This window comes from Lagenorhynchus albirostris, chromosome 9 (assembly GCF_949774975.1).
Source record: "Lagenorhynchus albirostris chromosome 9, mLagAlb1.1, whole genome shotgun sequence".
Classification (NCBI taxonomy): domain Eukaryota; kingdom Metazoa; phylum Chordata; class Mammalia; order Artiodactyla; family Delphinidae; genus Lagenorhynchus; species Lagenorhynchus albirostris.
In genome coordinates, this window is record NC_083103.1 from 49,384,761 (window position 1) to 49,400,982 (window position 16,222).

The 16,222-nt window shown below is 42.0% G+C and overlaps 2 protein-coding genes across 7 annotated transcripts in view; one reads left to right on the plus strand and one right to left on the minus strand.

Moving 5' to 3' along the window:
• PGAP2 (post-GPI attachment to proteins 2) overlaps nucleotides 1-329 on the minus strand; it is a 33,825-nt gene extending 33,496 nt beyond the window's left edge. Inside the window, exon 1 of the mRNA XM_060159842.1 lies at nucleotides 255-329. The gene's annotated coding sequence lies outside the window, so the exon portion shown is untranslated. The remainder of the gene's footprint in view (nucleotides 1-254) is intronic.
• A 357-nt stretch (nucleotides 330-686) lies between these two features.
• Nucleotides 687-16,222, plus strand: part of NUP98 (nucleoporin 98 and 96 precursor) — a 103,558-nt gene continuing 88,022 nt past the window's right edge. For 5 of the 6 annotated variants that reach the window (XM_060159853.1, XM_060159857.1, XM_060159855.1 and 2 more), the window contains exons 1-2: nucleotides 687-847; nucleotides 14,546-14,640. In XM_060159853.1, the coding sequence (XP_060015836.1) occupies nucleotides 14,565-14,640 (76 nt within the window). In that variant the 5' untranslated portion in view covers nucleotides 687-847; nucleotides 14,546-14,564. The remainder of the gene's footprint in view (nucleotides 848-14,545; nucleotides 14,641-16,222) is intronic. The other variant, XM_060159859.1, reaches the window with a different exon arrangement.

Consider the following 16,222-nt stretch of genomic DNA (forward strand, 5'->3'; position numbering starts at 1 on the left):
AGGCACCTCTAATGTTCCTAACGTCCATTCTAGGGATTCAGAGAGGGAAAGTTTGTTGGGGTTGGCATGGGTCAGGAGACAAGGAGGCCAGGTTTGCGGGCCTCGGAGCAGCTGCAGGTGAGCTACGCAGATAGACCTCCTAGGAGGTCCCTCCAGCTCCGCACGTGGTCTGGCCAGGAAGTAAGGGCAAGACAACGGGGGAGCTTTCCCGTCACAGCCCGAGGACTGGGGAAAAGTAAGGGTAGAATAGTTACCACGCCATCCTGGAGCCTTCACTCTGATTGGCCCGAGCATCAGCAACCCGAGTCTCTCCGCTCCAAAGAAGGGGGCGGAGCCTCAGCATAGCGTCATCACTCTTCTCCCCTCCCCCCGCCCGATGTAGCCACTCACCAGCCTACCTCTAGGGGCCCTTGTGACGTCACGACTCCCTCCCAGCCAACCGCGGCGGCGAGGGGCCGTACTTCATGTCCCTCCCACTGCCCCTCCCGCTTCCTCCCCCTAATTCCTTCCGTCCCTCCTCTTCCCCCTCTCCAGTCTCCCAAAGACAGCCCTCACGTTCGGTTTCAAAAGACTCTAGGTCCAATGCATAACAGGGTGGGCCTAGAGTGGCGGCGGTATCTGCCAATGAGCAGACAGCGAGGGCGGAGCGCCCGCAGCGAGCCTCTGACGGCAGGCGGCGTGTGACGCAGTCGGGCCCTCTGCGCGCTGCGCCCGAAGCGGCGGTCGGTAGCGGAGGTGGTGGCGGCGGCGACGGTTTTGTGGCGGCCGCGCGCTGCTCTCTGAGCGGCGGGTGGCAGACGGGCCTAGGCCCTCACTCCTGACACTTCCCGTCCCCCACCGCATCGCGGTAAGTCGGGAGCCGGGGTGGTGGCGGCCGGGGACCGGCAGGCTCCACCTCCTCTCAGGGCGGGCGGGTTCGCGGGGAGTCCCAGGCCCTCTCCGCGCCCGAGTCTCGAGCCGGGGCGCGCACCTTCTGCCCTGAGGGAGGGGGCGGGGCCCGCGACCCTGCGGCCCCGAGGCCCAGCTTTTCGGGCTCCGGGAAGGAGTCGCTATCGGTGGGATCTGGGCCCTGGGGTCTCGCGTTGCAGCCTACGTTGAGGGGCGTCCCTTTAGCTGGTTGTACTCATTCATTTGCCGGGCGGTGGTTAGGTGGGCCGGCCCTTTGCTGGGGCAGCGCCTTGAGACCCTGAGTACGGTTTTCCCAGCACTTCTCTGACCATCGTGCGGGATGGACTTTATGTGCCTTGGCTTCTCCAAGGGGAAATTTGCAGCCCCAGGGGAGTGTGAGTGCGTCGGGAGTTTGGTACCTTTTTAAAACAGTATCTGAGAATTAAGGTCGGTTTAATGGAGTGAAAGCTTATTTTCTGTTCTCCCACGTGTTCCACGTAAAGCTAGACGAGGTGAGGTTTTTGAATTACTATCGCCATAAGGACCTTAGAAATTAAGCCAATCCCCCTACTCTACGTTAAATGCAAGTTCTATAGGTGGAGAAACCGAGGCCTAGAGAAGAAACAGGATTAGCCAATGCTACATCTATCTGACTCAGTGTAGAAATTTTTCTACTACACTGCCCGCCCTGGGTGTTCCAGCCTCCCATTACTGAGGATTCCCTTTGGAAGAGTGGAGGGGTTAAGGTAGGGACATGGATAGTTAGGAGCAGACCTAGTCTTCAATAGCGTTGTCGATTTAGTTACTACCAGCTCTGTTCGTGGTAAGGCAGACGCTTCATTAGTTCACCTAGACTATGAGAACTAAACTTACAAGTTGGTTAAAGAATGTTAGTTATGTTATGTATTGGAAATGAATCGATAAAACTACATGTCATTGGCTAGTTTCCTGTCCCAGGTCTGAAATTTTTATTTGTGACAGCTGCTGGGGACTCAGAAGAAAGAGTCCAGTTAATGAACTACAGCAATATTGCAATAGAAAACCAGAAATATGGACAAGATTTAGAAAGGTACACAGCAGTCATTTTGTATTTCTTGTACCTCGGAACTCATAACGCCTCTCTTACTGAATTCGAAAATTGTAGTAGAATGAAATGAGAAGATTAAACTATTTTGGGAGAAGAAGCTAACTGGAAGAAAGAAAGAAAAGAGCAGTGATCATCCCCTGTGACAGTCTTATAAATTCAGAAGGAAACACTTGTTGACTGAGTGAGTGACAGATGGTGTGTTTGGAACTTGATCGAAGAAGTTAGGATATTTAAAAAACAAACCAGAAGTTGGACAGGAAGGAGGTACTGGGAAATAATTTGATAAGGTTATTTTTTGACTCTTCATTGAGATTTGATGAAGGCCACTTTGGTCTGTTCACATAAGTCAGATTGTCACTTTCCTCTTGTTTAGATGACGAAGCAAAAACTGAAAAATGTATGTAAGAGCAGAAGAGAACTGTAGTCTTAATACTAAGAGGTGAACAGGGTATGTTTTCTGTGACATGTTCTCTTCTGGGAAGCCTTTCCTGGCGTTCTTTCCCCTGCAAGCTTCCATAACACTTATTTGATACTTCTATTTATAGCACAAATCATTTTGTATTTTAGCTGTGTCTTTTTATTAGACTGGTAAAAAAATTTTTGACTTTGTATTCAGTTTGCTTAGCACAGAGTAGGCCCGCAGTAAGTGTGCTTGCCTGAATGGATAAACAGATATGGAGGAGTTAAGCCTAAAAATAGTCTATGAAGAGGCTGGGTATTTGTGTACTCCTGAAATACGGGGCCCAGATAAGAGGACCCATACCATTCGTGTGATACACGGTACTTTGGTACCTGACTTTATTCATGTCCACTTGCTCCTGGATAACTAAGAACAAGCACAACTTTTAGGGAACCAAGTTCATAGCTTGGAAAAAATCAGTAATATTACTTTATTGTGATTTTTTATAGTAGCAATTAACCTTAGGAAGAAAGGGGTAGTAGTACTGATATTTAATTTCCAGTAAATAAAGAGCACATCTGCAATTATGCAATTTGTCCAAAGTTTAGGAGATTAAGAAATTTAGAGATTTACCAGTAGGTATTAGAGACAAAGTATGTAAACAGCGTTTCTTAAGAACTTGGTGCATTCTGTGTGTTTGGAATTGAACCTAAGTATTTGGCATTTGTGTATTGTAGTATTTTACCCATAAGGTACTCATAACACCCCCTCCCTAAGTTGTAACAACCAAGAATGTCTCCAAACATTGTCACATGTTACCTGGGAGGCAAAACTGCCCCTGAGTGAGACCACTGCTCTAGAGAAAACGTTCCCAGTATTTCAGTAAAAAAATCTTACCTTTATCATGTCTGGTCTATGCTTGTGGAGTCCGCTAATAAGTTGCATCTGGTTGAAACTGTTCTCGAAAACCCTTAAATTGTCAGAATCTGGTATGGGAAGCTGAAAAGCTAAGAGTCCTAGAGTCACTTTCTTTAGTTTCTCCTTTCATTTCTGTGGTAACCTCCCTTCCTCTGAGATAGGAGAAATCAAAGTCCTGTTTGAAAGGAGATAGGTTGTTGGGTAAATAGAGCAATATTTATTTGTTTTTGTGGAAGAGGGCAAAAAAGAGCTTGTAGTTGAATTGATACAATTAAATGTGATGCTCTGTGATTCCATTCTCTTTCCATTTCACTGATACACGACCTGCCACATGAATCGGAGGTCTTGTCCCATTGTACTGACTCTGAGAATTTAATAAACACTGAGAATTATTTGCCACATTTTAAGAGTTTGTACTTAATTCAGTGTACTGTGAAACAATTGTAATTTTTTAGTAGAGAAATAAAAATGATTTCTTAAAGTATAGGTCTAATTAGCTAAGTCTGGTACTAAGAGTTAGTTTAAGCTGGGAGGTAGTAGGGTAAATTGGAAGGTGTGAAACTGGAGTCAGACGATTAGAAGGAGGCTCTAGCAATGGTCTAGCAGTTCTCAAAGTTTGAGGTCTTGGGACTCCTTTATGCTTTTAAGAATTATTGCGGACTCTGAACAGCTAGAAACTGAAACTAATATTTAAAAGATTTATTGATTTAAAAAATACTCTTACGAAAACTTACTAAAAAATTTAGTGACAACAGTGGCATTGTTTTACATTTTTGCAAATCTTTTTAATGTCTGGCTTAATAGAAGATCACTGAATTTGCAGATCTTTTGCATTCAGATGGTTGGTATGTTGTTTTAGTTGAAGTATGTGAAGAAATCCAGCCTTATACAGATATATAGTATTTGGAAAAAGGAGTGTTCTAATGACCTCTTCAAATAATTGTAGATTTCTCCTTTGACAGTACACTCAAACCTTCTTAAAGGTTTGTTGCAACATGGAATCTGAAACCATATCATTGAACTTTTGTACAATGTTACATTAAAATTCATTGGTCTGTCTTGCACTTTGAATGGGTGTTTGTTTACCTGTGCATGATTTTATGACATTATATATTGGTCATTAGGAATCATTGGTGCACTGAGTTACGCAGCTCTTCCAAATGTTGACAAATTTACAGTTGCTAATATTTCCACCCATTTCATCAGATAAATCTTTTAAGAATTGGGAAGTTGACAAGCTCATAGTGGTGTACACAAGTTTTCAATATTCCAATTTTCTCTTCAAATCTAAGTAACCATAGCTTGTCATTTATTCTTTGAAATAAAAATGGTGTTCCATTAAAAAAAAGTTGGTTCAGCTTTCTACTCAAAAGTAATCACCCAAGTGTTTTTCCTTGGGACAGCCATTGTATTTCAATATGTAGAAGTGCTTTTGAGTACTTCCCACTTCGTCCCCCCAAATAATCACACAGTATTGAAAAGATGTGTACTGAAATGTCAAGCGTTAATACAATCCATAATTTTTACTGCTCCATCAAGGACATTTAAGTGAAAGTGGATTTTTTTTTTTTTTTTTTTTTTTTTTTTTTTTTTTGCGGTATGCGGGCCTCTCACTGTTGTGGCCTCTCCCGTTGCGGAGCACAGGCTCCGGATGCGCAGGCTCAGCGGCCATGACTCATGGGCCCAGCCGCTCCGCGGCATGTGGGATCTTCCCGAACCGGGGCACGAACCCGTGTCCCCTGCATTGGCAGGTGGACTCTCAACCACTGCGCCACCAGGGAAGCCCGAAAGTGGAGTTTTGTGTGTGCTATAAGTGGGTGGCAGTGAAGAATCCAGTGAGTATACAGTTTGGGGCCGTTGTCTTGTTTCATGCTCAGGTTCTAGGTGTAGAGGTCAGCACAGTTTTTTTTAAAAAGGCAAATAATATCTTAGGATTGTTATGAAAATGGTTTTGACTTCTTGGGCCCCCGAACAAGGTCTTGGGGACTTCTAGGAGCCTTTGGACCACAGTTTGAGAACCACTAATCTAGGGCAGTGATTTTTCACACTGTTTCATACAGCTGTAAGCTTCTTTGAAAGGGTCAGCTGATGGGGTTCTACTGTGCCCCCACCCCTCTTTACTTCAGCCAGGGCAGCTTTTGTGCTTATGTCTGTTTTATGGAGTGGGTTCCATAGCTAACTATTTGAAAACCACTCATCAAGGGAAGAATAATCGAATGCCTGAATTAATCTGTTCAGGAAGGGAACAGTTCATCCTCCTTGAATACGTGTTGGAGTCACTCATCATCACACCTTTGTTTAGACCTCCATGTGCTTCTTTTACACAAAGATTACTAGTATCTGCCCCCCGAACCCTTCTTGCTGGAATAAGCTTCTTAAGAAATAGGCAAATGGTTTTGTAAATTAAAAAGGTGAGTAGTTGGGAATGAGGCTAGAGATGTGAAAGGAGCAGAAGTGAATGAATGATCCAGAGTGACTCGGTATATTGTGTGGGGAGGTAATTGTTTTCATTGTTTGCAGTGGTGCTTTACAGTTGTGTTAAGTGGTCAGTAGATGACACTGAAGTATTGGGAAATAAGTCATATTATGTATGGAGTTCTAGCTAGGCATTGATCAATCAAGGTTTAGAGTGGGGGGAAATTATTACATTTTTCTAATTAAAAATATTGTAAAACTAAACACAAACCTGCTTTTGAGGAACTCTAGTTTGAGACAACTTTGTCCTCCTAACAGTTCTTTGGTGTAGGCTGTATAATCCCTATTGTTCAGATGTATCAACAGAAATTGAGATCTGAGGTTGAATATCATGACTTAACTACAATTACACAGTAGCAAGTAGCAGCGGTTTTTTATTCCTCTTTTACCTTTTTATTTTGAATTAATTTTAGATTTACAGAGAACTGCAAACATACTAAGTGGCAGAGAGTTTTTAATATAGATTTGTCTCTAAAGCTAATGTATTCTTCACTACTTCAGTTTGTAAAATGAGTGTTATGTTAAGGGGATGAAAAAATGCTACTCAGCACTATGAGGAAGGAGCTGTATTAGACACTGTGGATTATTTCAAGTTAATTTTACACACGAATGGGAGAAATGAAGCAAAATCAAGATGCTTTTTACCAGGGCAGCAAACAACTCATATACTCAAGTGGCAGGTATAACAGCAAATATATTGCATAACTAAAAACAGCTGGGAGGCATTAGTTTATGTAATAGGGGTTGGAAAGGGGGAGGGGGAGGGGAAGTATTTTTATACTGATAAGAGTCTGAAGGGTCTAATCTGGGACAGTCATGTGAAGCAGGTGAGGCTTGAGCAGCAATTTTTAGAAAGAAAAGGGAACATAGTATTTAGAGAGAAGAATGAATGTTCTAACAAGGGGAATGGCTTGATCTGGGGATTAATCATAGGAAGGATACTGTAAAACAAGTGGATAGTTTTGCTGGGCTATATTATTAGGTGATTAAGATTAGGCCAATCTCTTTTACCTGGAATTCTCCCCAACTCCCATCCCTCCTCTCTCATCCAAGGCAAAAATTAGTATTTTTCTATTCAGTTTATCTGTGATGATAATTCCTGTCTTTTTAAGTACTTTTGTGAAGATTAGATGAGAGACTATATGAAAAAGTACTTTGTAAGCTGGAAAGTACTATACTAGTCCATTTGTCTAACAGATATTTAGTGTTTTTGCTCTTTACTGAGTTTGATACAAAGGAACTCAGTGAAGTGGAAAGAAAAAATGACTTCCCATTTGTGTGACTTTCTGTTGTCAGAGAGTAGCAAGCTTGCTTAGTCATTCAGATAGCACTTAAAGTTGGCAGTTGACTGGGTGTTACCATGTTTCAGGGTCTGTCCACCACTTTTCTGGAAGAAAACAGTTTTGTCATTGTGCCCAGAGTTCACAAAGCTCACGAAAATTGGACATCAGTTTATTGAGCTTTAGTTGGGACGGTGGGAGAATACTGGACTACTGTTAACCTGTCATTAAGGCTACCTCTTTCTTATATCTCACAGTCTGAATTATTAATTAGAAGATTGAGCATAGAGAACAGTAAATTTAAGGACATTGTCTCCTTCTGTATAACACTATTTCATTTTTATTTTTTCTTTCTAAATATGTCTTTTTTTAATTTTAAGGGGAAATTGAATAAATTGAAATAGTTGAAAGACACTTTTATTGGGCTGCATTGGGTCTTTGGTGCTGTGCCTGGGCTTTCTCTAGTTGCGGCGAGCAGGGGCTACTCTTCGTTAAGGTGCACAGGCTTCTCATTGAGGTGGCTTCTCTTGTTGCAAAGCACGGGCTCTAGGCGTGTGGGCTTCAGTAGTTGTGGTGTGCAGGCTCAGTAGTTGTGGTACATGGGCTTAGTTGCTCCGCGGCATGTGGGATCTTCCCGGACCAGGGCTCGAACCCGTGTCCCCTGCGTTGGCAGGTGGATTCTTAACTACTGCGCCACCAGGGACGTCCCTCTAAATATGTCTTACACCAAAAAAAATTGCAACGAGTGTAAGTCAGTCCGTCCATAGAGGAAGTGGTTAATCTTTGTAGGAAAGTTCATAAAAGCCACGGTGATAACCTTATGAATTGTCAGTCCCTGAGAGAGATTACCTTCCTGGTGACTAGAACTCCCATGTTTGCCAGAGAAGTGTCTCTTTCTCCTGATAGTGCTGGATCAATACTGCCAAATTTTGGTCTTATAGGTTCCCTATTTGTAATGAATGTAAAGTCATTTCCCTTTAGTTGTCAGTGTTCTTTCTTAAGGAGGACTCTAGGAGCATAGCTTCTGGAGTAAATAATAACTTTGTGATCTTCGGCAAGTTATTTCTGTCTCAATTTCCCCATTTGTAAAATAAGGATAAGAATAACTACCTTATTGGAGTTTTGGGAGGTTTATAAGAGAATTCATTAAAAAGCACTTAGGACTTCCCTGGTGGCGCAGTGATTAAGAATCCGCCTGCTAGGGCTTCCCTGGTGGCGCAGTGGTTGGGAGTCCGCCTGCCGATGCAGGGGACATGGGTTCGTGCCCCGGTCCGGGAGGATCCCACATGCCGCGGAGCGGCTGGGCCCGAGCCATGGCCGCTGAGCCTGCGCGTCCGGAGCCTGTGCTCCGCAACGGGAGAGGCCGCAACAGTGAGAGGCCCGCGTACCGAAAAAAAATTAAAAAAAAAAAAAAAGAATCCGCCTGCCAGAATAAAGACGCAGACATAGAGAATGAACTTGAGGACACTGGGAGGGGGAAGGGTAAGCTGGGACGAAGTGAGAGAGTAGCATGGACACATATACACTACCAAATGTAAAATAGATAGCTAGTGGGAAGCAGCCACATAGCACAGGGAGATCAGCTTGGTGCTTTGTGTCCACCTAGAGGGGTGGGATAGGGAGGGTGGGAGGGAGACGCAAGAGGGAGGAAATATGGGGATATATGTATAGCTGATTCACTTTGTTATATAGCAGAAACTAACACACCATTGTAAAGCAGTTATACTCCAATAAAGATGTTAATTTAAAAAAGAAAAAAAAAGAATCTGCCTGCCAATGCAGGGAGCAGGGGTTCAACCCTGGTCCGGGAAGATCCCACATGCCTTGGAGCAACTAAGCCCGTGTGCACAACTGCTGAGCCTGCACTCTAGAGCCTGCGACGCAAGTACTGAGTCCGCGTGCCTAGAACCTGTGCTCTGCAACAAGAGAAGCCACTGCAATGAGAAGCCTGCGCACCGCAACGAAGACTAAAGAAAGCCCGCGCGCAGCAACAAAGACCCACTGCAGCCATAAATAAGTGAATAGAATTTTTTTAAAAAAGCACTTAGAACAGCCCTTGGGACACAGTAGGAACTTAAGAATTAGCTAGTATTATTTACTCTAGGAGGGTTTTAGTTTGGGCCAGGTTAATGTATTTGAAAGGATAAAGACTTGAATATGTGCTATTCCTTTAAACTTGAATGAATTTAGAAGTTCCACACATTTCAGTCTCTAGGATTACTTCTTTCTCTTTTTTGAATAGATTTTTTAATGGAAATAGAGAGTTAGTGCAAATATCTGCATCCTCTAGATCTTTTGTTATTGTTAATAGAGGAAGTAAACATTACAGAAAAGTTTGGGTCCTCTGAATCTCTGCCCCATGCCTCATTTCCCTTCCTCTCCCCAGAGGCAACCACCTTCATCTATTTTAGTAACCAGTCTCCCTCTTTTACTTTTACTATGTATATATGTATCCATAAATAACAGTGTATTACCTTTTCTATTTTACAGAAAGAATCTGCCAAATGTATCTTTTTCAGCTTCCTTTTTTTCATTAAACATCTTTTACTTGGAGTAATTCTCATGTTCAAATGTTCTGGTGGTGCCTTACTCTTGATACACCATATTCTGGGTACATACTTAGCAGAATGCTCTGATTCACTCCTTTAATTGGGTAATTTAATGTTAATGACATCACTACATAATAAACTGTTAAGTACATTTATTATATGTTTATCATATGAGGGAAACTGAGCTTGGTGTTGAGATACAAGGCCAGATAAGAGAGGTACACAAATAACCCATTCTTACCTGTGTACCTTTCTTATGCTTTCCCTCTCTTCTCTTTCTAATCCCTTAAGACCTAGTTCGCATTCTAAGTCATCAGGAATTTTTCCTCACAGTTCTCGCCCATTTTCCTGCCTAATTTTGACTTCTTACTTCTTGGCAATTACATGCTCTTTGAGTTCTTAATGTGTGGGTTCTTTCTCTGATTATATCAGAAGTTACAAACTCAAAACCTGTTGGGGCCAGGCAGCTGATGGAGATGAATGATACTGGGTGGGTATTGTGGCACATTAGAGTATGGCTATGACCAAAAGAGACAGTTCCTACTAAGCTCCAGACTCTTACTGCCATGAAGGGATTATAATCCTAGTCTGCTTAATCATTTTTCTGACATATCCCTATTTTAAATGTTATCAGCTAAATTGACAATATATATATATATACATAAACATTTCAAAATACATACATACATATGTATGTGTATAATATACCGTGTGTGTGTGTGTGTGTGTGTGTGTGTGTGTATGTATGTATGTATATATAACAGGCCAAAGAAGTGTCTGGTGGTTGTATCCAGCCATTGTGTGATCTCTTCCCTTTAGCAACCTCTGAATTAAATGATAAATTCTACCAAGAATCTTTCCTTTCATGGCTTCCTTTTGTTGTGAGAATTAATCTAGCATAATTTTAAGTTAGAAGGTACTTCTAAAGTAACTTGATCATGGGACTTCCCTGGTGGTCCAGCAGTTAAGACTCTATACTCCCAGTGCAGGGGGCCCCCGGTTCAATCCCTGGTCAAAGAACTAGATCCCGCATGCTGCAACTAAGACCCGGTGCAGCCAAATAAATAAATTTAAAAAAAAAAAAAGTAACTTGATCATTTAGGCTGTGTTTTAAAGGCACATTCGTGATGATTATCATTAATTTGGAAAATGAGTACATCTATGTTTCAGACCCATTGTTACATTTTGGGATAGTAAACAAATGGTACTATTCCTACCTTAGAGGAGTTGATTACGTATTGAGGGGATCGTTGGGGGAGGTTGAGAGGTTGACTTCCTTGGGAAGCAGCCACTGACTTGGAGATAATCCTGCATGAGTTTTATTAGAGAGTGAGCTTGGGATCACCATCTGTGGGAGAGAAGGAAGCAGAAATGAGCTGAGGAAGAAATTGAATTGTGATCTTAATGAAGGCCTCAGCCAATCCATGGAGAGTATGAAGCTAGAATCACCCTTCAGAGTTACCCTAAGGTGGAGCAAAGGTGCCTGGCTTTTGGATATGGTCTATCCTCCGGAGATGATCTGACCTTGGGTGAGGCAGCTCTCAGCTGTTCTGAAGAGGGCCGACAGCTGAGGGCAATCTTTTGGTAGTACTTCTCAGCAGCTGGGACAACAAATCCTTGAGTCCCAAAGGGAGATCTGTGTAGTTGGTGTTATCACAGGTCCACTATAGAGTCAAGATAGATATGTGTAAACAAATCATAATGTGCCATGGAAGCCCAAAGGAATGACTAATTGCTAAAGGGAGTTTGAGAAGGCTTATAGAAGAGATGTCATTTGAACTAGGTTTTGAAGAATGAATTAGTACGTTGTTTGGTAGGGGCGATGGGGGGGGCATTTCTCATGAGTCACTGACATTTCATAGCATATTCAGGAAATTGATTTGTTTGAAGAGCAAAGGGTTTAATGTATTAGCCATTCTTTAATTTCTAACGATCATGATAAAAATAATGAGGCTGTGGGCTTCCCGGGTGGCGCAGTGGTTGAGAGTCCGCCTGCCGATGCAGGGGACACGGGTTCGTGCCCCGGTCCGGGAAGATCCCACATGCCACGGAGCGGCTGGGCCCGTGAGCCATGGCCGCTGAGCCTGCGCGTCCGGAGCCTGTGCTCCGCAACGGGAGAGGCCACAACAGTGAGAGGCCTGCATACCACAATAAAAAAAAAAAAAAAAAAAAAAATAATGAGGCTGTTTCCAAAATCTTGGTTGGCTTCCATGGTGATAGTTTTTAAAAAAACACTTAGAATCCCAGTGCGATCAGGCTTGAGGCTAAACCAGGCTCATCCTTGCCAGAACCAAAAAGATAGGCTGAGCTTGAGTGAGAAGCTTTTTTTCCAGGAGTCTAAATTGGATTTGGTCCCTGTATTGTCCTTGTTCTTGGGTCTGGAACAGATGAATTTCCTTAATATACAGCACATGTTCTTTTTTTTTTTTTGCGTTATGTGGGCCTCTCACTGTCGTGGCCTCTCTCGTTGCAGAGCACAGGCTCCGGACGTGCTGGCTCAGCGGCCATGGCTTATGGGCCTAGCCGCTCCGCGGCATGTGGGATCTTCCCGGACCGGGGCACGAACCCGTGTCCCCTGCATCGGCAGGTGGACTCTCAACCACTGCGCCACCAGGGAAGCCCACAGCACATGTTCTTGCTTGTTTCTTAGTATCTTCCATCCTAGGATTGAAGGTGTCCATGGGAAGTCAGAGGTTAAACTGGGGATCTACCACTTATCACTTCTTTGACCTTGGGGAAACTTGCTGAACACCTGATCCTGTTTTCATACGATCCTTTTAGGGTTTTTGAGATAATATATAAGGGCTTGTAAACTGTGAGGTGTTTCTCAGGATATTTTATTACTACTTAAAATCCTTTGTGGAATATATGTGTGATACTAGGTTTTTACGTTAGGATAAGACTGTTTAAAATCAAATTTTGATTGCTAGAAGTTGTGGATTTGGTCTGTAGAACCTAGTGCCACTGAAACCCTAATTAACACTAAAATCTTCTATATGAGGACAGATTTCATAGAGAAAAACTATTAACTAGGCTTTTGCATCCTGACATGTCAGCTGTATGGAAGATGTCAGATTTACACGAATAGATTGCTATTTGTGGGGTCAAATAAGAAAACAAATGGCAGATTTAGCATGATAACAATATTACAACTCAGTTTTTACCTTACTGGTGACAGGTCAAAAAATTTAGTCAGCAGATAAAGTGGATTTAGTTGGGGCTGTGACCCAAGACTGCAGTGTGAGAGAGAGTACAATCAAAATGAGTTGGTCCAGACATCTGACCCCTAGCATAACTGTCAATTCTGAATCAACTGTTGAAAAGCAAAACAATAGTACTTCCAAGAATATTTCCCCTGGAAGGGAGAGTCACCAGTTAATATGGTAAAGGTCCAGTCTGTCACTTTGTGACACCTGATAAATTGGGAAGGCAGGAAACTTCAAGCAGATCTCATTACTGAAAGAGAAATGATGATTACCTGAAATATAGCCTCCAGTTCCAAGGGAATGGATTAGAGTCACTTGAGGAGCCTTTCAAAATGCAAATGTCTACATCCCAATCCTGGACATTTTGGTTTCTGACTTCTGGAATGGGGCCTAGAGGCTTGTACTTTGAAAAGCTTGCCATCTAATTCTGATGTGGCCTTCTTGAACCACTGGTTTCAGTGAGCTTTGTTTAATTGAAGGAGTTATTAAATTCCTGGATGTTAGGATAAAGAACTAAGTGCTGGAATTTTTTTTCTAGGGGAACACAGGGGGCAGAATGTTGCTTTCTATAAAAAGCATTTCTTATTTCACCTTTTTTCCAGTGTTGCACAAAATGTTTTGGATGTTAGAATACCAAAGTGCTAATGGGACACTGGAATATTGTGGGTGGGGCACACCTCAACATGTTATTGATACGTTTAATTCTATTATATGAATGAGGCATATGATTTTACTAGAAGAAAAAAACTACTTCATTATGTGTAAATAATAAAAAAGCCATCATGCCTGTTATAAAATCCAAACGAACATGATTGACTATTTTCTGAGTTTTCATATTTAAAGTAGTTTACTCATTATTTTCTTGTCTGCTGGCAGGTAAGTGGTAGCAGATGTCCTAAGTTTAAGGAAAATTTATAGAGGGGGAAAGTGTTTACTTCTTTAGTAAACTATACCTTTACCTTGTTTTCATTCAGATCTAGGTGGGGGAAGTCAAACTTCATTTTTGTACTTGTTGGAACTTTGGTCCAATTCATTAAGTGTGCCTGGGTGTATAGTTTGGATACTGGAGGGGACTCATTCATATGCAGTGGGGGTTTTGACCAAAGGTTTTCTGTAATATTCCCAGAAGAAGTAGAAGATAGATAAGCAGGGGACCATAGAGAGTAGTGTTAAGAAGTAATCTCAAAAAGAATGTCAGGGCACCAGAATCTCTGGGATTTAGAGATGGGAGGAGGAGGTGTGTGTATAGTTTGAAGAACAATATTACATCATTTTATATACAAGCAAATGGGGGGGAAACTTTACAATGCAAACTGTTGAAACTAAAGGCTGACAAAAATTTTAGCTTCTCAGGTGGTTGGGATAAGAGAATATCCTTGTAATTTTTAATGGGTATTCTGCATAACTTACTACGTGGGACATACCAAAATCTGGTATAGTAGACCTGAAATCTTTATTAAAGGGGGGCTTAGGTTTTTCAAAAAGGTCGAAAAACATTGTTTTAAAGGGATGGTTATTGGTGGGATATGAAGTTTAACTTCACATTATGGTACTAATTCATTTCAGCTCAACTTTACAAAGTCTGTTTTATCATATAGAGTTTTAGGATATTGAATGAGAGTGAACGTTATGCTATAGTTTGAATAGACCTAACTAAATTTGTAGAATGATATATTTTTCTGAAAAAAATTCCATTGCATTCTGTGGTCTTTAAAAAGTGATAATTTTTTTCTTCTTTCCAGCTTTCTGAAGATTTCGAAGATGTTTAATAAGTCATTTGGAACACCCTTTGGGGGTGGCACCGGTGGCTTTGGCACAGCTTCAACATTTGGGCAGAGTAAGTTTTAAAAGAGAACAAATGAGGGAGAAAAATCTTCAGCTATTATTAAGAATAAATCCACTCCAGTAGTTTTAGATAGGAATTAATTTATGCTTTGGTCTTTATAATAACTTTGAAAAATGACCAGGATATGATCTTGTTAAAATTTTCTAAAAAAAAGAGAAATAAGTTCTGAGTTTTCATGGTTTTCTGATCATCAGTAGAAGGTATTTAAAGTATTGTTATTAATTGGCTCTTTTGGCAGAAATTTATAATTTGTTACTAATTTTCAGACCAGGAAATCCTTTTTTAAATATTGGAGTCTAAAATGCAATTATTGGGACTTCCCTGGTGGCCCAGTGGTAAAGAATCCGCCTTACAATGCAGGGGACGCGGGTTCGATCCCTGGTTAGGGAACAAAGATCCCACATGCCGCGGGGCAGCTAAGCCCAAAGATCCCACATGCCGCGGGGCAGCTGAGCCCGCGTGCCAGAGCTTGCACGCCTCAACTAGAGAGGCTGTGTGCCACAAGCTGCAGAGCCCACATGCTCTGGAACCTGCACGCCACAACTAGAGAGAAGCCCGTTTGCTGCAATGAAGAGCCCACGAGCTGCAGCAATGATCCCGTGTGCCGCAACTAAGACCCAACACAGACAAAAATAAATAAATAAATCTTTAAAAAAATGAAATGCAATTATTGAGGGACATCCTGGCAGTCCAGTGGTTAAGATGCCCTGCTTCCACTGCAAGGGGCCTGGGTTGGATCCCTGGTCGGGGAACTAAGATCCCTCATGCTGCGTGGCCAAAAAAATAAAATAAAATAAAATGCAGTTACTGAATAACAGCTCTGAGATTTGCTCTGTGAATAAGAAACAACGGTTAAAATGTAAGAGTCCCTAATTCCCACCAGTCCTCTTGAGATCCATTTCCCCTTCCATTCCACATGGCACTAGTTGCCTATAGCAACCCTTACTCACTTTTAAACTTTTTGTTAAAAATTTATACTTAAACACAAAAACAGAAGGAATGGTATAACTAACTCTCATGTACTTATTTCCCAGTTTCAGCTATCAGCATTTTCCCGATCTTGTTTTTATCCCTCTCTCTCTTTTTTTTTTTTTAACGGTACACGCGGGCCTCTCACTGTTGTGGCCTCTCCCGTTGTGGAGCGCAGGCTCTGGACGTGCAGGCTCAGCGGCCATAGCTCACAGGCCTAGCCGCTCTTCGGCATGTGGGATCTTCCCGGACTGGGGCACAAACCCGTGTCCCCTGCATCGGCAGGCAGAGTCTCAACCACTGCGCCACCAAGGAAGCCCTATCCCTCTCTTTTTAAGTGGAGCATCTGAACAGTTTTTTAATGGAAATCCCAGGAACTTTAATTCATGAAGATTTTTAAAAAGCATAACTACCAAACCTCAATCATTCCTAACAAAAATATTAGAGAAAATTTTTACAAGTGACCCCTGACCTTTTCTTAAACTATTTTATATATCTAGGTCCTTGATTTTTAACCAAGAGTGCCCACCAGGTGGATTCTTAACCACTGGACCACCAGGGAAGTCCAGAGTCACTTTTTTTTTTTTATTAATTTATTTATTTT